Source organism: Lithobates pipiens, unplaced genomic scaffold (assembly GCF_037356315.1).
Source record: "Lithobates pipiens isolate NorthernLeopardFrog02 unplaced genomic scaffold, aLitPip1_a1.2 Scaffold_8, whole genome shotgun sequence".
NCBI lineage: Eukaryota > Metazoa > Chordata > Amphibia > Anura > Ranidae > Lithobates > Lithobates pipiens.
Window position 1 is genome coordinate 501,710,895 of NW_027507903.1, and position 26,968 is coordinate 501,737,862.

Below are 26,968 nucleotides of genomic sequence, written 5' to 3' on the forward strand. Positions count from 1 at the left end.
AAGCAGCATTGTCCTAGCTCACATCCCTCATAACTACTGTACTGTATGGTTTCCATTACTTGTTGCTGTTTGCACCCTTAGAAGCTGGCAGACAGCATGTCAGGTCAGACAGGGCAGTAATCTACATTCAACTGGGCTTGTTCTGTAATGATGAAGATTTTTTCTTATTGCTAAGCCAAGCAACTTTATCAGTGACAAGAGTGCTGTATTACTTACTCCCATAGGCGTGCGCACATGCGGTGCAGATTCCCCCTGCTGACACCAGCTTGCTCTACTGACACCATCCATGTTTTAATACATTTAAAAAAAAATGTTATTTATTCATACAAAATATTATCTATAAGAGTGTGCGTGCCTGTGTGCATATCTATATAAACATACACACACGCATGTGTGTTTGAGAATTGGGGTGCACACTGTAATGCAACTGACTGTACACACCTATGCTTACCCCATATATTCCCATGAACAATCTTCCAATAGGCAGGAAGGAGCTGGGTCTATAGTGAATTCCATATGGCTACAAGAATGGCCTATAAAGTGGAGAATGGCAGGGACTGGCTGATGATACCCTCACCAGGGTCAGGGGAAGCAATACTTAAGAGCTCTGAAAATCTACCATAAAGTCAAGAAAAATATTTTGTGTGGAGTTACACTTTAATCCCATTATCTTCCATGCAGTACAGCAAAGACCTTAGTAGCAGAGTATCATGCTAATCATCAAGAGAAACATAAAAATGCAAAGTTAATACAATTAGTGAGCAAACAGAATATATAATCTTTTCATAGGAGCCCAACCAGTCTTTCTTTAGATTTGGATAGACTTGAGGAAAGTTTGAGATCCCTGCTGGGTCATTGGGTCATTTTCTGTCCCAATGACCCAACAGGAAGTGATAACATCTTGTTAATGGAGACCCAGTTAGCAGCAAAAAACAGCAGTACTATCACTGTCTATGTCCCCAGTGGAAAGATTATTCTAACTTCCTGTCACAGTGACAGGACAGGAAATGAGGGGAAAACATACTAAAGAGACAGAAATAACAAAGGCCCTTTGTAGACAGGCTTTTGTTCACTTCAAATGGGTTTTGCATCCCTGTACAAGTCTATGGAAATTCAAAACCCACTTGGAGCAGATCATCGCAGGCCCGAAGGAATTCAACTGCAGGTCAAATGCATCTGTCAATAAATTCTGAATAATCTCAGAAGCATCTTAAATAAAACTGACAAAGGTTCTAGACCTTCTCTGCTCTATTTAGGGCTAAAAGCAACTCCTGAACTCTACTTTTTCCTCTAAACATTTTTAAATGAATTATTTTCTATTGGTTACACCTATACAAGTCAGGTAAATGCACAATCAACTGTCATTTTATTTTCTATTTTGGCTTTTTTGCTTTTATTACTCAGTATTAAATAATCATTTTATTAGATGACGCAATGGTTAAATCCTTGTAGAATATCCCAAGAGAGGCAACTTGTGGCTGTCTAGCTGCTGAGAATATACAAATCCCAATATGGTCTATAGATATGCTGGGATGTGTAGTTCCATAGCCACTAGAAGGTCCCTGCTTGCTTGTCTGGGATGTAGTATTAATAGAAATAATACGGTATAATATATACCCCAAACCCACCTACAAAACAAGAAAAAAAATTCTAAGCCCCTTTCCTCTATATACACACATCTAATAACATCCCCTAACAATGTGTTATGGTTTAAAATAAAAATTCTCCCACCACCGAGTAATAGCCTAAATTGTACAGAGTATGTTCCCCTCTTCCCTTCCTCTACTATAGGTAGACAGTTTGTTAAGCCACTTTGCAGTGGGCTCAGGTGCGCCCCTCAGAGGTCGTGTGTCCTTTTCTGGGCTTCTTCTTGGTGATCAGTCTACCATCTTGTCTTGTTTCTTCCCCTCCTTTTTCTTCTTTTTCGATTCTATGAACAAGAAATAAGAAAATTTAAAGAATTTAAGAAACTTTAAGTTTAAATGCCGTAATGCCACAGATGCCACTAATCTATTTGCTTCTAAATGTTTTATGTGCTTTTAAAATTTAACATTGTGCCCTGTAATCCAACCCAGTGGACTGGGCAGCAAAGTAGCTTAGTGGCTTTGTTTCAGCAATGAGTTCCTTGGTTTGATTCCTGGCCAGAACACTATCTACATGGAGTTTGTACATCATTCCTGTGCATGTGTCGGTTTCTTCCCCCACTCCAAACAAATACTAGAAGGTTAGTTGTCTCCTGTCTAAACTGGCCTTAGGCCCCTTTCACAGGCCCCTTTTCTCCTGTCAGTTTTTCATGTGGACCTGATTGGACCCTCCAGCCTCTTCTATGGAGCGGGCGCATGTCTGCTGACATCCGCCACTATCTGATCCAATCCTGTCTGCCAAAACAGATGGATGGTGGTCCTGTTCCCCATCCATTATATCAGATTGCATCGGATGAAAACGGACAGGCAGTCTGTTTCCATCCGATTGCCCCATAGAGGAGAGCAGGACTGTGTCTGTTATGCATAGTGGAGCAGACACAGACCTTTCATCCCCCTGCTCAGTGGGCATCATCGGACAGATCCACCACTGGGCAAGCAGATTCCCGCTTAGCAGAGGCACCCGTGTGAAAGGGGCCTAGGTTTTGGTCCTAGTATGTGTGCATAAATTGGCTATGCACATGTGTTGTCACATTCTGCATGCCGTACCTACAACCTTGTAAATAAAAATAAAAAAAACCAAGAACAGTCCAGGGAAAAAAAACTCTCAAGACTATTGGTCATGATGCCCAGAGAGCTGGCCCAAAAAAACACCAAGAGTTGGGTACAAATATATACTGTATATGAGAATAAATTTGCAACGCGAAAGCAAATTTTGTAGGCACCATAACTACAAATTTAAAAATATACTGTAGCACCCTAGATTCTAGAAGAATGGGATGGAGGTTAGGAGCTGCCTGCAGTATTCATGAGGGCCTTGACCAATCCCTAACAGATGGGTTGGCAGGGGGCAGGCCCCCTCAAATACTCAGGGTCAGCCCAGATGGGGCAGCAGAGTTCTGATATAAGATGGAGATAGAGTGTTAGGAGTCTGTCGGAGAACCTTGGGGGTAGCCCCCTATTCCGGTGTGATCAAAGGTCTGGGAGCTCTTCATATTCTGGATGCACCCTCTGCAAACTGGTACACCCTTCCAAACAAACTATGCAATGAAAAAACAGGGATATTTAGTTTGCATATATTGCAATACATGTTTAAGCTGACCAACTGTGTCAACGTAATCCCTCTTCTGGCCACTCCTGCACTGTCTTGCCACTGAAAATGCTAAGGTGGACACCATGCCAACATGGGGCATAAAGACCCAAGGTAGGGGGAGCTACTAGTTTCCGATCTGGTCACTGCCTGCATTACAACAGAGAAAAGATGCTCAAATCCCAATAGCTTGTACATGTGTAGCGCTGACATTCTTGTTTATTGATGTAATTATACATTCTTTAATGTGAGGTATATGGACATTACTGTGATTTCGTACTAGCGCCATCTAGTGACCAAATATGGGTAACGCACCCGTTTATCATTACCTCAGAACAACCTAAAGACTTGTATAGGAAGTGACTGTTTGTTTGGATTCAGAATGTTGACCTTGTTACCCAGGAGTCCGTGTGACTCTCTTACGCAGTGCATGCTGGGTAAGGAATAAAAGGGACAGGAGCAGCCATTTTAGGTCTCTTGGGACCACATTACCTGCCTGTGCGGATCTATGGAGGGGTGTCCCGAGAGACAGCTATCGCAGAGCGCCAGCCTGTTTGTTCTTGTGAGGTGACCTGACGGAGCCTGAAAGACGGTGGCCAGATTGAGAAGGTCCAAAGACACTCAGCGGAGAATCAGAGAACTGGATCGATTCAGCGGAGCGGTACAGAGCATCTGGCCCAGCTGACAGAAAGACAAGTTACAGTCACCATACCAAAGTGATCACGCTGAACTCTGATTCTGTTGGTGAGTGGGTTACGGCCCACCGTTTGTTAATTTTTGCATGCAGTTAGACTCACTTACAGGCCTCACTGGAATCTGCAGTTCCATGGAGGCGTAGCAGAGCCACTGACACTGAGCAGGCTTAAGGCCTAGTTAATTGGCGCCTCAGCGCATGTAAATAAGTTACTGGAATTGCACCAGGAGCATTTCAGCTTAATCCTCCACATTACTTTGGATTACAAATACAAAGAAGTGACTTTAGCTAGTGAAGAAAAGAAAACCCCAGATTAAAGTACTTTAAGTGAGGCCTCATGTATAGCCTTTAAAGCAGTGGGAGCTCCCAGGTTCATATAAATATATTTTCATACATATGTTATATTCTGTTATATTGAAATATATTGTGCTGTCATCCTATGTTGGGATGACAGCACAATTACTGTAACCACCTGTCTAAATCTTTTACAGTAAACTATATTTCTGGTTAAGTATCCAGTTGTGTGGCGTATGGTTTTTCCCCACCAGGTGGAGCCAGCGGATCCTGAGAGTACAATTGCACCACAGCTGTGCCAAGGGGATTGAGTCAAGTTAGTGGGGTTTCTAGGTAGAGTACAGGCCCAATCAAAATCGGCAGCTCCTTCGGGGGTAAGTGCTACACATCTATTTGAACTATCAGGTGCTAAAGGGGTGTGACCATATTTTAACACTACAAATTCTGGATGGACGCTCTGCACACTGCATGACACACAGTGGTGTCCTGACCAGTGGCACGGGAGCAGGTGTGAGGACAGCAGAAGGAGAACACTGCCAGGCAAATCTCCAGGGAAGAAGACAGCCAGGTGGGCTGGTGAGTAGCCAGTAGTCAGTGTTTTTCCAGTGTAGCACCCTCTACCTTAGGAAGGTAGGTGCTATTGTTAGTTTTTTTTTGTTTTAGCCAGTGCAGGTAAATATAGGCAGGCCTAGCCGAAAGCTAGGAATGTTTGTTTTTAATTTGTGGGGCTGGGAGTGGTTTAGAGCAGCAGCAGGTGACTGACATGTGGCTTTATCTCTCCGGCGCCTCCCTCTGGTTTCTGGAAAAGAGGTGGGGAGAGAGGATTGGAGTGGTATGAAGTGCATCTGGGAGCCCTGACCAATCCCCAACTAGGACTGCTAGAGGAGGAGTTGGTGGGTGGAAGAACTGAGTGATGGAGTGTTAGGCTGTCAGGGCCTTTGAGGGAGCCTCCTTTCTGGGCGGGGGGGTGACCTTGGGCTGGGGCTTGGCAGCTGCATGGGAACCCCTCATACAAACCACATCAGGGGTGTCCTGAACAGGAGGAGGAAAGGACAGCGGGGAACACTGCCAGGCAAATCGTCATGAGGCATCCATCTGTGGTTCGGTGAGTGAAAGGCACAGTCAGAAGATCTGGATCATGCCAGGAATGGATGTAGAGCCAGAGGGAGAGACTGTGATGTTACTGGCAGGGAAGTCGGGCTGCTGCAGGAGGGTTGGCAGAATTCGCACAGGACTGACCGGGACCAGGAGTCGACCAAAGTACAGCACACACAAAAGATTTTTTTCAATGCTATTGGTTGCTACACCAAAGGGGTCTGCAGGCCCTTGCCAGAAAATAGCTAATCCTGAACCATTAAGCCTTATTCAGGGTGGGGCCTAACCATGTGCTAGCTGTGCCAGGAACTGAGCATCGCACAGTAGAGGAAGTAACAGGTCATTAACCGGTTCCCGACCAGCGCACGCCGATGTACGTTGGCAGAATGGCACGGGCAGGCATATTGGCGTACAGGTACGTCCAATCTTCAATGCCATCGCGTGCTGGTCCCCGTGAGTCCGGTCGCGGGTCCCGCGGACTCGATCGCCGCGGCATACCCACGATCGTCTCGCGGGACGGCTGAATGGAGAAATGCCGTTTTAAACAGCATTTCTCCATTCTGCCTAGCAACTAGTGACGCTGATCTCTGCTCCATGTGATTGGAGCAGAGATCAGTGTTCACTAAATGAAAGCCCAACCCCCCACAGTTAGTAACACACCCCTAGGAACACTTAACCCCTACACTGCCACCCACTGGTTAACCCCTTCACTGCCAGTGTCATTTACACAGGAATCACTGCATTTATATAGCAGTGATTGCTGTATAACTGACAATGGTCCCAAAAATGTGTCAAAAATATCCGATGTGTCCTCCATAATGTCACAGTCACAATAAAAATCGCTGATCGCCGTCATTACTAGTAAAAAAAAAATAATAAAAAATTATAAATAAAAATGCCATAAAACTACCCCTCTTTTGTAAACGCTATAACTTTTGGGCAAACCAATTAATAATCACTTATTGCGATTTTTTTTACCAAAAATATGTAGAAGAATACGTATCAGCCTAAATTGAGGGAAAAAAAAAATTTATATATATTTTTGGGGGATATTTATTATGATAAAAAGTTTGTTTATAGCGAAAAAAATAAAAACCGCAGGGGTGATCAAATACCACCAAAAGAAAGCTCTATTTGTGGGAAAAAAAGGACGTCAATTTTGTTTGGTAACTACGTCGCACGACCGCGCAATTGTCATTTAAAACGACGCAGTGCTGAGAAGTGTTGTCCTGGAGAAGTCTGAGGCTTTAGAGACTGTGGATCCAACCAATTCATTATCTATTTTTGCTATTAATCCCATCTCATGTTCCCCTTTTCCCATTCCCCTTTTCCCATCCAAGTTAAATCCCTCCAGTAAAACAACAAAAATAAGCTGATGGACTGTTCATTGTTCAGTGAGGAGTAACTGCCAGTGAATTCCGGGCTGCGCAGGGTGACAGGTGGAACTACAACATTTAGCGACCCCACGGGGGCACTGCTACACCTGCCTAGGTGTTTACTCAGACCTGATCAGAGTGCAACCATAAGGAGTATGTTCTTTGAATGTGGCTCTCCATCATGGGACATATTAATCCATAGCTCCCAACTGTCCCTGATTTGGAGGGACTGTCCCTGATTTGAAGCAATGTCCCTCTGTCTCTCTTCCCTCCATATCTGTCCTTCATTTTGATCTGATCTATATAGTTGTATATAAAATGCACTTTCTGTCTTTCAAAAAGTGTTTCCCAGTGCTAAACCATTCATCTAAAATCTAAATTGCTGCATTTGTAAATTTCAAAAGCCAATATAAAGGAATAGTAGTGGAAAAAAAAATCCCTTTTCGGTTTAACTAATCTTTTTTTTAGGTTAATTCTCCTTTAAGGGGGCATGGTATGGGGTGTGTCCTAAGCCTACATGCTTTTTCTAGTAGGTGACCCTCATTCCCATCTCAAAAAGTTGGGAGGTATGTTAATCTATAGCAGTTGGATCAGTGGGAGATGACTTATCTCATATAGGCAACTGCACATTGCTCCCCATCCCTAACAAACTCCATGCATGGTGCATTACAGAACAGCATGTCTGAAATCATGGGAAAATGGAAGGATGGGCAAACTTAGCTAAACTCATGCAGGGGCTGCCTGTTTCTAGCAATTTGCAAACTCTTCTGAACACATGAGTGCAGTGCGGCCTCAAAGCATCCTTTCTGGCTCTAAGCAGAGAAGACACTAAATTAAAGCAGCAGATGTCCTGTGTTCAGTCCTTGTCTGCAGTCAGGTAAAGACTTAGAAAAGCAGACTATAAAGTGAGAATATTTACAATGTTTTGGCCCAGGGATAACTCTCAAAGCACAGGGAAAGAAAATGTAGGGATATAGCAGTTTTATATGCAAAGCTATGTGCTATCCCAAGGTAACAAGTGTCTAAGAAAAGCATTATTTCTTAAATTTAAACCAGTGTTATTTTTTTTTCTTCCGAACACTGCATACGAACACAAAAGAAATTCTGGGTAAACAGCATATCGCTTTATACATTTATGAATGATTTTTCTCCCTGCCTGCGGTTCTGCATTAAAGGCCAGCTCCGCTCTCTACAAAATTCAACATTTTACAGCTGAGCAGAATCCCTTCTGCAGCCACATAGCTCATATAAAGCTCTCAAGGGCGCGGGCAGCGGCCTAAACCGAGAAGAAAGAAAGCCAATAAAATAAATATGTATTATCTCGCCTTGCTATATTGCCCGCATAGCATTAGATGACAGGTAGGCACTGGAGGGGACTCCATTAATTCTGTCTGGTTTCAGCAATTCACAGACTGTGACGGAGAGAAGTGTACGAGGGCCCAGGGAGAGTGGGGGAGTTACGCCACAGAACAATCGGCGGACTTCAACAACACGGAGCCACTTTGAATTCAGGACGTTGTGTCAGTCATCATTGCCATGCTATGCAAGGAAGGGGAACAGCAGGCGGCCACTGGAGAAAACAGGTCACGGCTCAGAAAAGAGGCACGGTTTTGTTCAGACTTTGGTTTTGTCTTTCGGCGTTCCCTTCTGTTTGCTGATGTTCTGTTTTTTGGCTGCTTAATGTTTTGCTCTCTCAGATCCCAATCATCCTTTGATGTAGGTAGGAGGAATAAAGAATTGGTCTTCCCGAAACTAATATCGCCCAGCAAGTCAGGGATGCCAGCTTTAAGATGCCTCATAGACATATATCACCATTGTACAGCAGACCAATTTACACCCAATGACAAGGCGCCGGAGCAACTGGTGGATGGCGCCACAGCAATCAGAAAAAAAAAATGCTGCCAGCACACCTTAATCTTCTGTGAAAGGAACCATCTTTATTAACACCATAGATGCTGGAACCTGAATGGACAGGTTTTCTTAATGTGACAATAAACCATACTCTTATTCTCCAAAAATAACTCATACACTTCCACTACTTAATGACCCTGTTATATATTTATCAAGTGTTTGTTACCCCAACAATTCATGTTCCTGCTATGTGCCTGCTGTACCATGTACTTGTATGAGAAAGTATCCTGTTCTCTTTGTATTGCTTCCTTTATGTGAAATTCCCGGTGTTCCTGTCAGTTCCCCTTGCTTTCCTATTAAAAACTGACCACACTAAGCAGGAGATCACAATGTGGTCAGTTCCCTAGCTATGCTGGAAACTCAGTGTGCTCTCCTCCAATGATTAGACTTATCCTGACACGCCCCAGCTGCACAGCTATTTACTGCGAAGCTCAGTGTACTGCTGCCTCTTCTCCCCCCAGCTCCTATGCAGCTGAGAACAAAGGGAAAGTGATGACTTATGTAGCACTGACTCCTGAAGGAGGAGCTGGTTTTAATGGGCTTACCGTTACCTTCCTTCGCTCGCTCCTCGTGTCTAGGGCTTTCCCATGGTAGATGGCCCAGAAACTTTAGAGACTGACGACAGATCCGCTTAAAGGGATTTTTATTTGCTAAAACGTAGTTAACAACAGTCTCCAGTATAGGATCAGAGGGTTAGGTGAAAAGTCCAGGTACTCTTAGTTTCAAAGTCAATAATAAAGTACTTTCTTATTTTGAATAAATCCAGAGAATAGCCATTCACAGCTGGATGTTCACTCTAGTTGGATAGTGCCTCTCTCACAAGGCCTAGCAGCCAACAGGGTGTTTGAGTCAAGAACAAGTCCCTGCTACGGACGTTGCTGTAGAACATGAACAAGGAAACTAGAAAACTTTTAGAACACTCGCATGGTACCAGTATCTTGCAGTCGGTCCGGCGATACTGCACGAGATTGGATTCACTTAGGTTCTTCAGCTTTACCAGGTTCTTGCTAAGAAGCCAACCCTTACGTGGCCTTTTTATGACGAGTCCTCCCCTGGATAACTACGAAGTTGCTGGGCCTCTCCACAACTTGAGATGGCACCGGACCACTTCCAAGTCCCTTCCTTAGTTTTCTCGCCTCAGGCTAGCCAGGCCCAAGACGTAAAGTCGGGTGGATCTGCACCCCAGGCCATAGACCTCCTGGGGGCTGGTCAGGAGAACCAGGACCATGGAGTCAGAACATACTTCTGAACCGGAAACCCCGAACCACGTGACATCCGCATCTTAAGTACCCTCTCCCAGAAAGCACAGCAAGAGTGACACTCCCACTGGGCTGGCTCCGAGAGAAAGTAACCTTAAAGCACCCAACCAGACTGTTTCCATGCCTGCCAGAAGAGACAGTGCCCCCTATGGCCAGGCCGAACACCCTATAGTCCAGTCAGACTGATGCTGAGGTCAAAATTTAGGAGCCGGCACTACACTTATAAAACAGGGAAGAAACATATTTATGATTTTTTTTTTTATATCTATACAAAAATGTTTTGCATTCCATTTCTATTTTTAAACTGAATGGGTTGTTTTACAAGGTGATTGTTTACAATTACTTTAAATCATATCTTACTGTGTTTTTTTGCCTCCTTGTAATGTCCTCCATGAGCTCCCAAATCTCTTATTTTCCCCTCACTTACATTTGTTTGGAAAAAGCAGCACATATTAGTTTGTGGTCTGCACTATGCAGACCACAAATCCCATACAGGCAGTCCCCGGGTTACGAGCGGGTTAGGGACTGTTCTTAAGTCAAAAATATTCGTAAGTGAGTCGCACATACACAGAATGGCAGAGATGTCGTTTTTGAAGTTCTGTCAAGTAGCCGCGCATGTGCAGACGTCGTTTTCCGATGTCGAAAAGTGGCCGCGCAGAACGGCAGAGACGTCCCGATCGCAAGTTGGACGTTTGTAACTCGGGGACTGCCTGTAGTTCCTAGTCCATATGGGGAAGGAGGGAGAGGGTGGCTATGTCTCTACATACAGTGGGGACCATGGAGAAAGAACATCGCCACCTTTTAACAGGAAGTCAGATCAGCAGCAGCAAAAAAAATTAAAAATAAATTGGAGATTTGGGGGAAGCTGAAAAATATAAAAGGTACTTTTTGGGGTTAAAGTGTTACTAAACATAGGACCCTGCATTCACTATATCTGGTCTCCCACAGTACATAGAACATGAAAATGCAATTATTTTAATACAAGGGGTCCCTACTTACAAACATCCGACTTACAAACGACTCCTACTTAAAAATGGAGGGAGATAACAGGAATGAGAGGAAATCTACCTCTAGGAAGGGAAATTCTCTCCTGTAAGCCCTTGTACACACGGTCGGACATTCCGACGGAAAATGTCCGATCGGACCGTGTTGTCGGATAATCCGACTGTGTGTGGGCTCCATCGGACTGTTTCCATCGGAATACCCGACAGACAAAGTTTTAGAGCTGGGCTATTAAACTTTCCGAAAACATGATCCGATCGGACTTAGTCCGATTGTGTGTAGAGAATTCCGATCGGACAAAGTGCCACAAATGCTCAGATCAAATTCCTAGACCAAAGCTATTGACTACTAGCCTGAACGTAGTCCCGTCGTAACGAAATAACATCATCACATTACGTACAATCGGATTTTCCGACAACTTTGTCCGACCGTGTGTATGCAAGACCAGTTTCGGACAAAATCCGACGGATTTTGTTGTCGGAATGTCCGACCGTGTGTACAAGGGCTAGGAGTTATTATGGGAAAAAGGTGTCTCCATTGATGCTTTATCACCAATCCTTGTTTCCCTAAGGCCGCGTACACACGCGCGGACTGTTTGCCCAACCTTGTTCGTCAAACAGTTTGGGCAAACAGTCCGCTCAAAATTTGCATGAGCGGACTTGCCCACACACGAGCGGACTGTTTGACGAACAAGGTTGGGCAAACAGTTCGCTCAACTTTTGAAATGAACGGACTCGCCCACGTAAGGCGGAGGCAAGCCCGCCCATTTCGAGCGCGTGTACAGGTAGGCGGGGCCCGCGAAGGAGACGTCGCGGGCTCCGCCGCCTGGAATGGGCTTAAAGGGGAACCCCAACGCCGAAAAAAATCGGCGTGGGGGTTCCCCCCAAGTCCACACCAGACCCTTGTCCGAGCACGCTACCCGGCCGGCCAGGAAAGGGGGGCGAGCGAGCGCGCCCCCCTCCTGAGCCGTACCAGGCCGCGTGCCCTCAACATGGGGGGTGCCTTGGGGAAGGGGGGGCCGCGCGGCCCCCCCCACCCCAAAGCACCTTGTCCCCATGTTGATGAGGACAAGGGCCTCTTCCCGACAACCCTGGCCGTTGGTTGTCGGGGTCTGCGGGCGGGGGGCTTATCGGAATCCGGGAGCCCCCTTTAAGAAGGGGGCCCCCGGATACCGGCCCCCCCACCCTATGTGAATGAGTATGGGGTACAATGTACCCCTACCCATTCACCTGTGAAATAAAGTACAAATAAAAACACAACACAGGGGGAAAAAATATTTTATTGCACAGCCGGGGGTCTTCCGTCTTCGGGGGTCTTCTCGCCGGACTCCTCCGCTATGTGTGTGTAGCTCTTTTGCCAGCGGAGGAGTCCGGCTTTCTTCCTCCCCGCCGCCGGCCTCTTCTCCCGACTTCGGGGGTCTTGTCCCCCTCTTCGATTCTTCTGCCGGGCCACCGCGCCTGGTCCGGTGGCCCGGTCTTCTGTCGCCGTCTTCCGTTCTTCGGTCGCCGCCTTCGGTTCTTCTGCCGGGCCACCGCGCCTTCTTGTAGCTCTTTTACAGGCGGTGGCCCGGTCTTCTGTCGCCGTCGCCGCCTTCCGTTCGTGTTCTTCTTCTTGTTCTTCTTGTTCTTCTCCAGGCGATGTTGACACGTCGCTCCCTCCGGCCGGAATGCCAGAGCCGCCCTGTGCTGTGACTTATATAGTGACAATGGGGCGGGGTCACATGGTATATGTCACATGGGTTGGTCACATGGTGACCCCGCCCCCTTACGATGTCATAGTCCCCATGTGACATCAACCCATGTGACCAACCCATGTGACATATACCATGTGACCCCGCCCCATTGTCACTATATAAGTCACAGCACAGGGCGGCTCTGGCATTCCGGCCGGAGGGAGCGACGTGTCAACATCGCCTGGAGAAGAACAAGAAGAACAAGAAGAAGAACACGAACGGAAGGCGGCGACGGCGACAGAAGACCGGGCCACCGCCTGTAAAAGAGCTACAAGAAGGCGCGGTGGCCCGGCAGAAGAACCGAAGGCGGCGACCGAAGAACGGAAGACGGCGACAGAAGACCGGGCCACCGGACCAGGCGCGGTGGCCCGGCAGAAGAATCGAAGAGGGGGACAAGACCCCCGAAGTCGGGAGAAGAGGCCGGCGGCGGGGAGGAAGAAAGCCGGACTCCTCCGCTGGCAAAAGAGCTACACACACATAGCGGAGGAGTCCGGCGAGAAGACCCCCGAAGACGGAAGACCCCCGGCTGTGCAATAAAATATTTTTTCCCCCTGTGTTGTGTTTTTATTTGTACTTTATTTCACAGGTGAATGGGTAGGGGTACATTGTACCCCATACTCATTCACATAGGGTGGGGGGCCGGTATCCGGGGGCCCCCTTCTTAAAGGGGGCTCCCGGATTCCGATAAGCCCCCCGCCCGCAGACCCCGACAACCAACGGCCAGGGTTGTCGGGAAGAGGCCCTTGTCCTCATCAACATGGGGACAAGGTGCTTTGGGGTGGGGGGGGCCGCGCGGCCCCCCCCTTCCCCAAGGCACCCCCCATGTTGAGGGCACGCGGCCTGGTACGGCTCAGGAGGGGGGGCGCGCTCGCTCGCCCCCCTTTCCTGGCCGGCCGGGTAGCGTGCTCGGACAAGGGTCTGGTGTGGACTTGGGGGGAACCCCCACGCCGATTTTTTTCGGCGTTGGGGTTCCCCTTTAAGCCCATTCCAGGCGGCGGAGCCCGCGACGTCTCCTTCGCGGGCCCCGCCTACCTGTACACGCGCTCGAAATGGGCGGGCTTTCCGAGCGGGAACAGTCCGCTCATTTCGAAAGTACAGCGGACAGGCCCACACACGGGCGGACTGTTCGCTCAAACACAGTTTCAGCGGACAGTTTTTCGGAATTTCCGAAAGACCTTGTCCGTCCAACTGTCCGCTGAAACTGTCCGCTGAAAGCCCACACACGAGCGGACTGTCCGCCCAAACACTGTTCAGCGGACAAGGTTGGGCGAACAGTCCGCCCGTGTGTACGCGGCCTAACAGACAAAAATTTTCTAAATCCAAGTATCATTGGGACAGAAAGTGAGGTGAAATCTTCTGTACAGGGGCACAGACAGCTAAACAAATGTTACAGGGCTGATAACCCTTCTCTATGTTATCCAAAAAGCTTAAAAATAGATTTTTTTGGCTGGAGCTACACTTAAAAAATTTACCTGTTCCGACTTACAAACAGATTCAACTTAAGAACAAACCTACAGTCCCTATCTTGTTTGTAACCGGGGACCCCCTGTAAATATAAACTGCTAAATACCTTTTCTCATGAGTAGTATATAGCAGTGTTTTGATGTCTATCAGTGTCTGGTTAAAGCTTGTAGGTGGAGTTTTCATTCTCCTCTGAGTGTGCATGACCCCTGACCCTCTGTCTGGACAGTGCTGATTGGCCTGTGCTGATCACATGGACTCTCCCAAAAAGAAAAAGAAATCTAGCAATTCACACCAAACTGAGCATATGCAGAGTGCTTCCAAGGCTCTGTACTATCAGCAGATGGATTAGGGATAGTAGAAGAAGGGGAAGATCAGAGAAGACAGGATAAGCCTTTTTACACAATGCAGAGGATTAACCCCTTAGGTTCCACGGTGAGTATAACAAGCATGCTTTACTGCATATACAGACGGATTATACTGTTGTGGGTTTAATAATACATACTTGATTTTTTTATTTTATTTTTCAAACCAGGTTTAGTGTCTCATTTTAACAACAATTAAAAAAAAAAAAAAAAAACATAGCAAGCTGATTTCAATGAGCAAAACCATCTTTAATTTTCCCATATATATATATATATATACACACACACACACACACACACACACACACACACACACACACACACACACACACACACACACACACACACACACACACACACACATACATACACACACACATACACACACACACAGTATCTCACAAAAGTGAGTACACCCCTCACATTTTTGTAAATATTTTATTATATCTTTTCATGTGACAACACTGAAGAAATTACACTGCTACATTGTAAAGTAGTGAGTGTGCAGCTTGTACAACAGTCTAAATTTGCCGCCCCCTCAAAATAACTCAACACACAGACATTAATGTCTAAACTGCTGGCAACAAAGGCGAGTTCACCCCTAAGTGAAAATTTCCAAATTGGCCTCAATTAGCCATTTTCCCTCCCCAGTGTCATGTGACTCGTTAGTGTTACATTCGCGCAAATCAATTAATTTACACCCTTTTTATCAATGACATGTAGTAGAAAACACGTTGTCCAAAATGTATGAAGAAATTTGATTTTTGTTTTTGAATATGTTTTATAGCAGTAAGTAAAAAATATTGTTTTTAAAATCTTAGGTTTTTTCGTTTATATAATAATAAATAAAAAAAACAGTGGTGATCAAATACCACCAAAAGAAAGCTCTATTTGTATGAAAAAAATGATCTAAATTTCATTTGGGTACAGTGTTGCATGACTGTGCAATTGCCAGTTAAATTAGAGCAGTGCATAATAGCAAAAAATGCCCTGGTCATGAAGGGGGTAAAACCTTTTGGAGTTTAAAGTGGTAGTAAACTCAGTTTTACCACTTGTACCTACAGGTAAGCCTACCTGTAGGTACTGTGAATATCTCCTAAACTTGCACTGTTAGGAGATATTCACCCTGCATGCAATCGGTGACGTCACCGCTACAGGTACCAGACCTTCAGAGCCTGTGCCATAAACGGTGGATCCTGCACGCTTGTGCGGGACAGACATCATCACAGCTCTGGCCACTCATGTAGCCAGAGGCCGCAAACCCAGAAGGAAGACTGGATGAATATGGAAGCTCTGTCAGTGATGACAGCACATCGCTGGAGGGCTTCGTTTTAAAGGAAGTCTCTCATAATATGCTAGTATGTGATGCATACTAGCACATTATGACATTGCCTTGCAGGGGACATTTTTTTAGCTGCGGTTTAATACCGCTATACATACATAGATAGATAGTTGACACATGTATAGATCGATTATTTTTTTTACTTAGAAGTACAGCCTTACTGTTTTGTCTTACAATCAATTTCCTAAAATGTTATACTTAAAGTATGCATGAAATGCTCAGCTGCCGTTGTCAGGTACATGAGTGTAAAGCAGGGTTTTCTCCCAGCTGTAAAGCAGCAAAGAGCAGCTGCCAAACTCGATTCACTGACTTCTCCATCTTCTATTTGATAGGCCGTACAATGAAGCATTGTTTTATCCCCAGAGAGATTACAGGACATCAACACAAACCTAATTTTCTCTCTCCTCGAAGTACCATGGCACGGATAAAGCAAGTCATTTCTCTCTTACATTAAGGCTACTTTAACACTGAATGTATTTTTCAGGCGTTTTAGCTCTAAAAATATCGACTGTAAAGCACCTCCCATGCTACCCCAGTGCTTTCACACTGGGGCGGTGCACTTGCGAGCAGCAGCATCTTTAGGGCAGTTTGGGAGCGCTGTATACAGCGCTCCTAAACTACCCCTGCCCATTGGAATGCATGGGCAGCGCTTTGGAAGCTCCGCAACACGGGAGGTTTTAACCATTTCTTCGGCCGCTACTGAGGGTTAAAAGCGCCCCGCTGGCAGCCGAAAAGCTCCGCTAAAACTACAGTAGAGCAGCGCTAAAACGAACGCCGCTTTACCGCTGACACGGCACAGCCCAAGTGTGAAAGTAGCCTAAAATGCACCAGTGGAGGGTCCACAGCGCCTTGGATCTCCCCGCTTTAGCCAATAGCAAAACACCAAACTGCTCTTGGGTCAATGAAATTATATAACAGGCGGGGCAAGAGGGCGAGTATGGCACAAATACAATTTAGAACAAACTATATCAATAAAAGGATTTACAAACTAAAGTGTATCTAGTCCCAAACAAAAAAATATAGTACTAGTCCATTGATGTGATGGCTGCATCATTTTTTTTTTTCTTTATTTTCACCATGTCATCTTTTGCAAGTGACACACTTCTTGTGCCAGTGTCCCTAAGTGGCTATGTTTACTCCCTAACTATATCTATGGAGGAAGCCATGGTTTCACCCACGGCTGGTCTTCAAACATGTCTGCATTTGAAGACCTGCTGAGGAGATTAGCATAAGGAAGATAACATTGTTTTATGCTTCCAGGTCCACTCACAGGAAGTGACAAGGCCATTGCATTTCTGACAAGGTCAATGGGTATTTTCTGAAAAACAATTTTTGTACCCACTGTAAAATCCTTTTCTCTGAAGTTCATTGACGGATACAGCTCCTTTAATTCTTGACCTTAGGGTTATGCCACCTTCAGGAGAGGACTAGGCAGAACATGTAAAAACAGCAAGACTGCACAACATCGCCCAGGGGGTGGTCCCTCTGGCTATAAGCCCTCACCCTGCAACTCAATTTGTCAAAAAGCAGTACAAACATAAATAGGAGGGGTGGGTGCAGTGTCCATCAATGAACTTCAGAGAAAAGGATTTTACGGTGAGTACAAAAATCCCATTTTCTCTTTTGTTCATTGACGGACACAGCTCCTTTAATTGTTGACCTTAAGGACATCCCCAAGCAGTGTCAAAAAACAAGGGGCGGAAACAGCAAAACATAACTTCACCCACAACAGAAGGAACACCTCAACAGAGGAGTTGCCATCTTAAAAGGACCACGTTCAGGGAATGTAAGGCAACCTCTTTCAGGTGTGTTGGCTTAGGACATAGGGATGGTAACACGATGTCCTCATTTAGATGGAATGCCGAAACCACCTTTGGAAGTAAAGAGGGCTGCGGACGTAGCACCGCCTTATCTTTTTGGATGACGAAGTAGAGAGACTTGCATAACAAGGGCGCCAACTCAGAAACCCTCCTGGCAGATGTAATAGCCGCTAGAAAGACTACTTTCTGAGAAAGAGTTAACAAGGGAATCTCCCTAATGTTTTCAAACAACGGTTTCTGTAGTGCCAATAGCACCAGATTCAGATCCCACAGAGGTAGTGGTGGTCGAACCAGAGGGACTACGTGTCGAACCCCTCGCACAAAAGTACCCACCAATGAGTGAATCACCAAGGGACATTGGAAAAAGACAGCTAAAGCTGATATCTGCCCCTTGATGGTGCGTAAGGCAATTTTCTGATCCACTCCTCGCTGCAAAAACAGCCACCCCATCTCCTCACACATGAAGATATAAGCCTTCCACATACGATGGTAAATCTTTCAAGATGACGACTTCCATGCCCTCAGCATAGTGGAAATTACAGAGTCTGACAGACCTCGGTCTCTTAGTACCTGGTTTTCAACAGCCATGCCATTAAAACCAGCGACGGTAAAGCAGGATGAAGTATCGGTCCCTGCGATAGAAGGTCCTCTCAGATCGGCAATCGCCAAGGAATCCCCTCTGCCTCCACTATGTGCAGTAGACGTGGTAGAAGTTTGAGGGGGAGGGCATAAATCAGCCAATAATGCCCCCATGGAGCCACCATGCGTCTGGCGTGTCCGCCTATGGGTCTCCTGTCCTGGACACAAACCTCTGCACCTTCCGATTGAGCAGAGAGGCCAGGAGGTCCACATCTGGCGTGCCCCACCTTAGGCAAAGGAGCCGGAATACATACTGATGCAACGACCATTCCCCTGGGTCCAGCATCTGACAACATAGGTAGTCTGCCTGCCAGTTTTCTATGCCCGGAATGTATATGGCCGGCAGGGCCGGCACGTGCCATTCTCTGCCCGCTGGAGGATGTGAGCGACCTCCTGTACCGCAGCCGAGCTCCTTGTTTCCACTTGATGGTTGACATATGCAACCGCCATGGCATTGTCTGACTGGATCCTGACTGGGTGCCGCTGTAGCCTCCTGGGCCATGTGGAGAGGCACCGTCTGATCACCCGAAGCTCGAGCACATTGATCGTCAGTTGGGATTCTTCCTGCAACCAGAGGCCCTGGGCTGACTGTATGCCCAAAACTCCCCCCCCCAACCGGTCAGGCTGGCGTCCGTTGTGATCACCATCCAATGGAGAGGAAGAAACGATCTCCCGGACTGAAGGGTCGGAGACCTCAGCCAGCAGAGAAGGGAATCCCTGACTAACTGGCTCACCCGAATTTGACAATCCAGGGATAATGGAGATTTGTTCCATTTTGACAAAATCTCCTTTTGCGGGACTCGAGTGTGAAATTGAGCGTACGGTACCGTTTCAAAAGTGGCTACCATGAGGCCCAGAACTTGCATGCAGTAGTGCAGCGACAACCACCTGTCATCGCAGATTGAAGAGTCTGCAGCTTGTCTGAAGGGAGAAAAACTCTTGCTTCTGAGGAGTCCAACAGTAAGCCCAGGTACTCCAGGCATTGGGTCGGCACTAACACCGACTTCTTTAGGTTCAGCACCCAACCAAACTCCCGGAGAGTCTGCATGGTGATCGCTACATCCTCCCTTAATTCTGGGGTGGAAGCTGCTCTCAGAAAGAGGTCGTCTAGGTAACCCACGATTGCAATCCCATGTTGCCTTAACAGCGCCAGAATTGGAGCTAACACTTTGGTAAAGACTTGGGGTGCTAACGCCAGGCCAAAAGGGAGAACCCCAAACTGGTAGTGATCTTCCCTGACTGCAAATCGCAGAAACTTCTGATGCCTGAGGCATATGGGTACATGCAAGTATGCGTCCTGGATATCCAAGGACGCCAGGAAGTCCCCCTGATGGAGTGCAGCGAACTGACTCCATCCTGAACCTTTGTACTTTCACAAAGCTGTTGAGGGCCTACAAGTCCAGGATTGGAAGTATCCCTTCCTTTTTGGGGACTGCAAACAGATTGGAGTAGAATCCCTGAAACCTTTCCAGCTTCCGTACAGGTACTATCACCCTGCGCAGCAGCAGGTCCTGTAATGTCCCGAACTGGGCTTCCCGACGAGCCAGAAGTAGAGGTAGCTTGGAGGGAAAAAAATCAGTTTGGTGGACAAGAAATAAACTATCTTGTATCCCGATGAAACCAGTAGGGAGCTCCACCGAGCTGCAAACTTCCAAAGGTGACCCCCCACCCGAGAGCTGGGCGGGGGCAAACCTTCACGCGGTAACATTTTTGCTTGCAGACTTGTTTGGCTTGCGAAACCAGGGACGCTTTTGTCCTTCAGCAGGTGCCTTGTTGGACTGGGAACGCTTACCTGCCGACCCAGGCGGGTGAAAAAGCCGCTATTGAACGGAAAAAAGAGGGTCCTTGCCTACGGAGTGGCTCCTTACCCTTCCTGGACTGTGGGAGCAACGTGCTCTTCCCACCGGTAACATTTTTAATAATGTCATCCAGTGAAGCTCCAAATAGCCTCTCACCTTGGAAGTGATTCTGGGACTGTGACATCATAAGGGGTGGGGTCACCATGTGACATCACCCGGTGACCCAGCCCCTTATGCCTATATAAGTCACCGTGCAATGTGTCCCTGTCATTACTGTCGGAGAGATCAGCGTGTCAACATCGGAAGAAGAGAAGAAGGGAAGAAGAGAAGAAGAAGAAGAAGGTGGCGACAGCGACAAGACCAGGCCAACGCTAGTAAAAGAGCTGGAAGAAGATAGCGGAGGCCCGGCAGAAGAAATGAAGAGCGGGACAAGACCCCCGAAGTCGGAAGAAGACCCCCGGATGGCAGCGACGACGAAGGAGAAAGCCGGGCTTTTCCGCTAGTAAAAGAGCGGTAAAAGAGCAGAAGATAGCGGAGGAGCCTGGCGAGAAGACCCCCGAAGTCGGAAGAAGACCCCCCGGAGCTGACTAATAAACTACTTTAAAAACCTGTGTTGTGTGTTTTTTATGTACATTTTTTTCCCCCAGGTGAATGGGTAGGGGTACATCGTACCCCATACTCATTCACATAGGGTAGGGGGCCGGAATCTGGGGGCCCCCTTATTAAAGGGGGCTCCTGGATTCTGATAAGCACCACGCCCGCAGACCCTGACAACCAACGGCCAGGTTTTTTGGGAAGAGGCCCTTGTTCTCATCAACATGGGGACAGGGTGCTTTGGGGTGGGGGGGCTGGAGGGCAAAGTACCCCCCCCATGTTGAGGACACGCGGCCTGGTACGGTTCAGGAGGGGGGGGCGCTCGCTCGTCCCCACCCCCTTTCCTGACCGGCCGGGCTGTGTGCTCAGATAAGAGTCTGGTATGGACTTTGGGGGGACCCCCACGCGTTTTTTTCTGCGTAGGGGTTCCCCTTTAAATCCATACCAGGCGGCTGGACTCGCGAGGTGTCAATCTCGCCAAAGGAGGCGGCAACATTGACTTCCTTCGCTAGTCCTGTCTACCTGGAGTCACGTTCAAAATGAATGGACTTTACTCTGTGTGGGCAAGTTTGTTCATTTGAAAAGTCCGGTGGACTAGCACACAACCGGGCGGATTGTCCACCGGATTGCTGTGCGACAACTTTGCCCATTCAGTAAACGTCTGTGACACCATGGACTGGGCCACTGCCTCAGCCCCCCTGTCGGCAGGGTCCTTGAAGGCAGGAGTCCCTACTGGAATTTGTGCCCACACTGTGGACCGACATGGGTTACACACTACTGAAGAAAAGTTTAAAGCCCTTACCCATACCCCTACTCCCCAGAATGTCACACAGCTCGGGTCCTACCTTGGCCTCCTAAATTACTACCACCGTTTCTTGCCCAGCCTAGCACACCAGCTGTACCCGTTACAATGCTTACTGGATGCAAGAGCTAAATGGATATGGACAGACAAATGTAAAGAAGCTTTTCAGCTTTCTAAAGAGCTCATTCTGTCCTCTCAGGTTCTGGTCCACTACGATTTAAAGAAACACGTCACCTTGGCTTGGGACGCCTCACCTTATGGACTGGGTGCCGTGCTTTCCCATGTCATGCCAGATGGCACAGAGCGCCCCATTTCTTTTTCCTCCAGGTCTTTAACCTCAGCAGAACAAAACTACTCCCAGATAGACAAGGAAGCTTTGCCCATTGTATGGGCCACAAAAACATTTAACACGTACATCCATGGACGGAAGTTCACACTTATCACTAACCACTAGGGATGAGCTTCGTGTTCGAGTCGAACATACGTTCGACTCGAACATCGGCTGTTCGCCCGTTCGGCGAATTCCGAACGTTATGGGCCGTTCGCACCAAATTCGTGTGGCGCTCACGGCCCACAATGCACTGTGATGGCGCAGTGCATTGCTGGCTCATGATTGGCCAAGCATGCACTGTGACCCCACATGCTTGGCCAATCACAGCGCCGGCAGCGAGGAGAGCCATGATTGGCAACAGGCAGGATGCCTGTGGCCAATCATAGCTCAGGCTGTGTAGTACACGCCCCACACTATATAAGGCCGCCAGCGCGGCGGCCTTGTGTAGTGTATTGGCATCTGTAGCAGTTAGTGGGTGTTCTGTGTACCTTCAACACAGTATACACCGATCGTTATCGGACGATTTTTCGTTCTTGCTCTTCTGTAGTGGTTGTTGTCTGCGTGCCCTGACCGCAGTATACACCGCTATATTCACCTATATATCTAGCGATATATCTATCTTTTATAATAGAGCTGTCAGTCAGTGTTAGGAGATTGTGCGTGCTGTCTGCGTGCTCTGAACGCAGTATACACCGCTATATCCACCTATATAGCTAAATATCTTGCTCGTTTTAAATAGAGCTTTCATTCAGTGTTAGGAGATTGTGCGTGCTGTCTGCGTGCTCTGAAAGCAGTATACACCGCTATATCCACCTATATAGCTAAATATCTTGCTCGTTTTAAATAGAGCTTTCAGTCAGTGTTAGGAGATTGTGCATGCTGTCTGCGTGCTCTGAACGCAGTATACACCGCTATATCCACTTATATAGCTAAATATCTTGCTCGTTTTAAATAGAGCTTGCAGTCAGCGGTAGGAGATTGTGCGTGCTGTCTGCATGCTCTGAAAAAGACAGACGGAAAAACAAATTATACAGGGGTGATAACCCTTCCCTATGTTTTCCAAAAAGCTTAAAAAAAATTTTTTTGACTGGAGCTACACTTTAAAAATGTACCGGTTGAAAATTACAAACAGATTCAACTTAACACAACAAACCTACACAGTCCCTGTCTTGTTTGCACCGCCTGTATACTGCTGTTCTGAGTATATAGGCCCTGGGGGCCACACGTATTTCCTTTTTTTAATATGGGTACGGGGTTCCCCTTAATATGCGTACAAGACCCAAAGGGGCTGGTAATGGGCAGGGAGGGCTACCCATGCCATTTTTCTCAATGATTTTCAACCATATTGCAGGAACCAGATATAACATTAAAACCGCAAGCAGCTTTAAATGACGTTATTTCCGTTAAATGTCATTTTGTGCAGGGACTGTTCTAAACACGGGAAGCACGTGGCACTTCACAGGCATACTACAGACACCCCCCAGGCACGATATTTAAAGGAATATTTCACTTTTTTTTTTTCACTTTAATCGTCATTAAAATCAGTGCTCCCGCCAAAACGGCCGTTTTTAAAAGTTTTTTTTGCATTGACCCATGTCCCCTGGGGCAGGAGCCAGGTCCCCAAACCCATTTTAGGACAGTATCTTGCATATTAGCCGTTAAAATGAACACTTTTAATTTCGAACGTTCGAGTCCCATAGACTTCAATGGGGTTCTAACGTTCGTACGAATTTGGGGTCCGTTCGAAAGTTCTGGTGCGAACCGAACTGGGGGGTGTTCGGCTCATCCCTACTAACCACAAACCTCGGTTGTCCATACTGAATCCTCAGAAAGGAGTTTCTACAACAACCACATCTCGCTTACAAAGGTACGCTTTATTCTTGGGAGCTTATACTTATTCTATCAGATACTGCTTCCACGAGGCCCATGGCAATGCAGATGCATTTTCCAGACTACCAATTGGAGACCACCCACCTAGAGACATACATGTAGTGGAAGTACACAGGCCATGGACCTGCATGTCCACCTCCGTAATTGCCAGACATACAGCCACAGATCCCTTCCTGTCTCAGATATTCTTGTATGTTCAGGCTGGATGGCCAGAGAAAGTCCCAGGTGAATTTCGTCCGTACTTTACCAGAAAATGTGAGCTTGTGACTAATGCTGGTTGCCTACAGTGGGGCAATACAGTGATTATACCTCAGTATTTGCAACCAACCTTGCTAAGGATACTGCATCAGGGCCATCCTGGCATGGTGCGCATGAAGCAGCAAGCCCAGAGCTATGTTTGGTGGCCACAAATGGATAAAGCAATTGAAGATTATGTGGCTCAATGTCCTGGGTGCTGTCAAGCTCAGCGACCCCAAAAGAAAGGAACCCTTGGCCGTGGTCAAGACTCCATCTTGATTTTGCTGGCCCAATCCCGGGTAAAATGTATTTGATCGTGGTAGATGCACTTTCAAAATGGACGGAGGTATTTCAAATGCCTTCTACTACCTCAGCTGCTACTATTCTAGTCTTAAGGAAGCTCTTTTCTCAGTATGGCTTGCCAACAGCCATAGTCTCGGACAATGGAACTCAATTTACATCACATGAATTTCAATCCTTCCTCAGTGGCTTGAGCATCCACCACTAAAAAACAGCTCCTTATCACCCAGCCTCGAATGGGCTGGCAGAACGGTTTGTGCAGACGTTTAAGAAGCATTTACTGTCCACTCTGGACCAGATGGGACTGTCAGAGGAGAAGCTGCTGGACTTCTTGACCATGTACCGAAACACCAAATTGGATTTAGTCCGTCCACAGGAATAGTCACCAACACCTGCTCCACCAGGCTGTCCTGGATTCCGTGCCGGTGATCTTGTATGGTTTTGGAATTACAGAGTTTTGCCTCATTGGCTTCCTGGCAAAATAGATGGACCTCTTGGAAGAAGAATGAACCTTGTTCGCCTGGAGAATGGTGTTTATGTTCGACGACACCTTTCGCAATTGAGGAAGCACATTTGCCGACCACTAGAGACAAACCTGACCCCTCTTTCTAACCAGTCTACTCAGGGCTCTACTGGTGACATATGCCATGGTGTCTGGCATGATCCCACAAAGTTTACAACCAACCCCTGAAGAGGTTGGTGACCATATTCCTGAGGAGTCTGGACATGTGCCTGGAGTCGCAGAGACTGATTGGTCTGTTGGACACCCACTGACATCTCAAGAACCCTTGACTGACTCTATCCCTTCCAGTGCTGGGCTACTTCGTAAGTCTGCCCGCCAAAGACATCAAACTCCTCTTTGGCAAAGCACTGAAATCTTACGGGACAGGAAATGGAGAAAAAGGGCTCCTGAAGTGCTGTGGGAGCCACAGAACTGAGTTGGAGATACTACTTTCTGAACTAATCCTGTTTGCCTTATTCTTTATGTGTTGAGTATTTTATGTGTTGTGTATTTGTTCTCTTGTTTTATATATATATATATATATATTTTTTTTTTTGTTTTGTTTTATTTTTTCTTCGAGAAAAAGAGGAGGCGTATTGTTTATACAGAATCACTGTGACCCTTAACCCCTTTCTCCTGATGCATGCTGGGGGAGGAACTGTACCCGGAAATCAGTCACAGCGTGTGTGGGACTGGAAGCAGCAGCATGATACTTAGGGGGAGATCTCTTGTATATGACTCCTCCATGTAAGAATGTACATCGCTTTCTGAGTGAGTAATAAACCCTTCCCTGGTTAAGAAGTGCATCCAGCCTGTGTGTAACTTGCTGAACAAACACTGGCAGCATTGCTAGCAACACACTGAGACACATTCCACCACAGACCCATCACCCGAGCAGTACGGGGTTGCTGTTGGCCATGGCACACTGTGACATGGACAGCAGTAGCCCGGTCATATGAGTGCCCCAGAGCATATAGCTCACTGGCTGCCCCAGGAGCAGAAAGGTGCATGTCATGGCCAATCCAGTGTGTAGTTAGGGTCTGCTCACGCTTGATGGCCAGGCTGGGGAGACTACAAGGATCTACATTATCCAGCCTGTTTTGTTTTATTTTTTCTTTGAGAAAAAGAGGAGGTGTATTGTTTATGCAGAATCACTGTGACCCTTAACCCCTTTCTCCTGATGCATGCTGGGGGAGGAACTGTACCAGGAAATCAGTCACAGCGTGTGTGGGACTGGAAGCAGCAGCATGATACTTAGGGGGAGATCTCTTGTATATGACTCCTCCATGTAAGAATGTGCATCGCTTTCTGAGTGAGTAATAAACCCTTCCCTGGTTAAGAAGTGCATCCAGCCTGTGTGTAACTTGCTGAACAAACGCTGGCAGCATTGCTAGCAACACACTGAGACACATTCCACCACAGACCCATCACCCGAGCAGTACGGGGTTGCTGTTGGCCACGGCACACTGTGACACGGACAGCAGTAGCCCGGTCATATGAGTGCCCCAGAGCATATAGCTCACCGGCTGCCCCAGGAGCAGAAAGGTGCATGTCATGGCCAATCCAGTGTGTAGTTAGGGTCTGCTCACGCTTGATGGCCAGGCTGGGGAGACTACAAGGATCTACATTATCCAGCCTGTTTTGTTTTATTTTTTCTTCGAGAAAAAGAGGAGGTGTATTGTTTATGCAGAATCACTGTGACCCTTAACCCCTTTCTCCTGATGCATGCTGGGGGAGGAACTGTACCAGGAAATCAGTCACAGCGTGTGTGGGACTGGAAGCAGCAGCATGATACTTAGGGGGAGATCTCTTGTATATGACTCCTCCATGTAAGAATGTACATCGCTTTCTGAGTGAGTAATAAACCCTTCCCTGGTTAAGAAGTGCATCCAGCCTGTGTGTAACTTGCTGAACAAACACTGGCAGCATTGCTAGCAACACACTGAGACACATTCCACCACAGACCCATCACCCGAGCAGTACGGGGTTGCTGTTGGCCACGGCACACTGTGACACGGACAGCAGTAGCCCGGTCATATGAGTGCCCCAGAGCATATAGCTCACCGGCTGCCCCAGGAGCAGAAAGGTGCATGTCATGGCCAATCCAGTGTGTAGTTAGGGTCTGCTCACGCTTGATGGCCAGGCTGGGGAGACTACAAGGATCTACATTATCCAGCCTGTCACCCAGCCCGGCTGTTGATTGTAGATCACAGGATCAAAATTGCAGAAAAAAGGAAAAAATTACCAGGACCAATGGTCCCCTCAGAGAGCCAGGTCCTTCTCCTACACAAA

General features: G+C 47.1%; 1 protein-coding gene across 1 annotated transcript in view; it reads right to left on the reverse strand.

Moving 5' to 3' along the window:
• Positions 1-638: 638 nt before the first annotated feature.
• Positions 639-26,968, reverse strand: part of PTN (pleiotrophin) — a 174,029-nt gene continuing 147,699 nt past the window's right edge. The window contains exon 5 of the mRNA XM_077469219.1: positions 639-1,930. Coding sequence (XP_077325345.1) covers positions 1,878-1,930 — 53 coding nt within the window. The 3' untranslated portion in view covers positions 639-1,877. The remainder of the gene's footprint in view (positions 1,931-26,968) is intronic.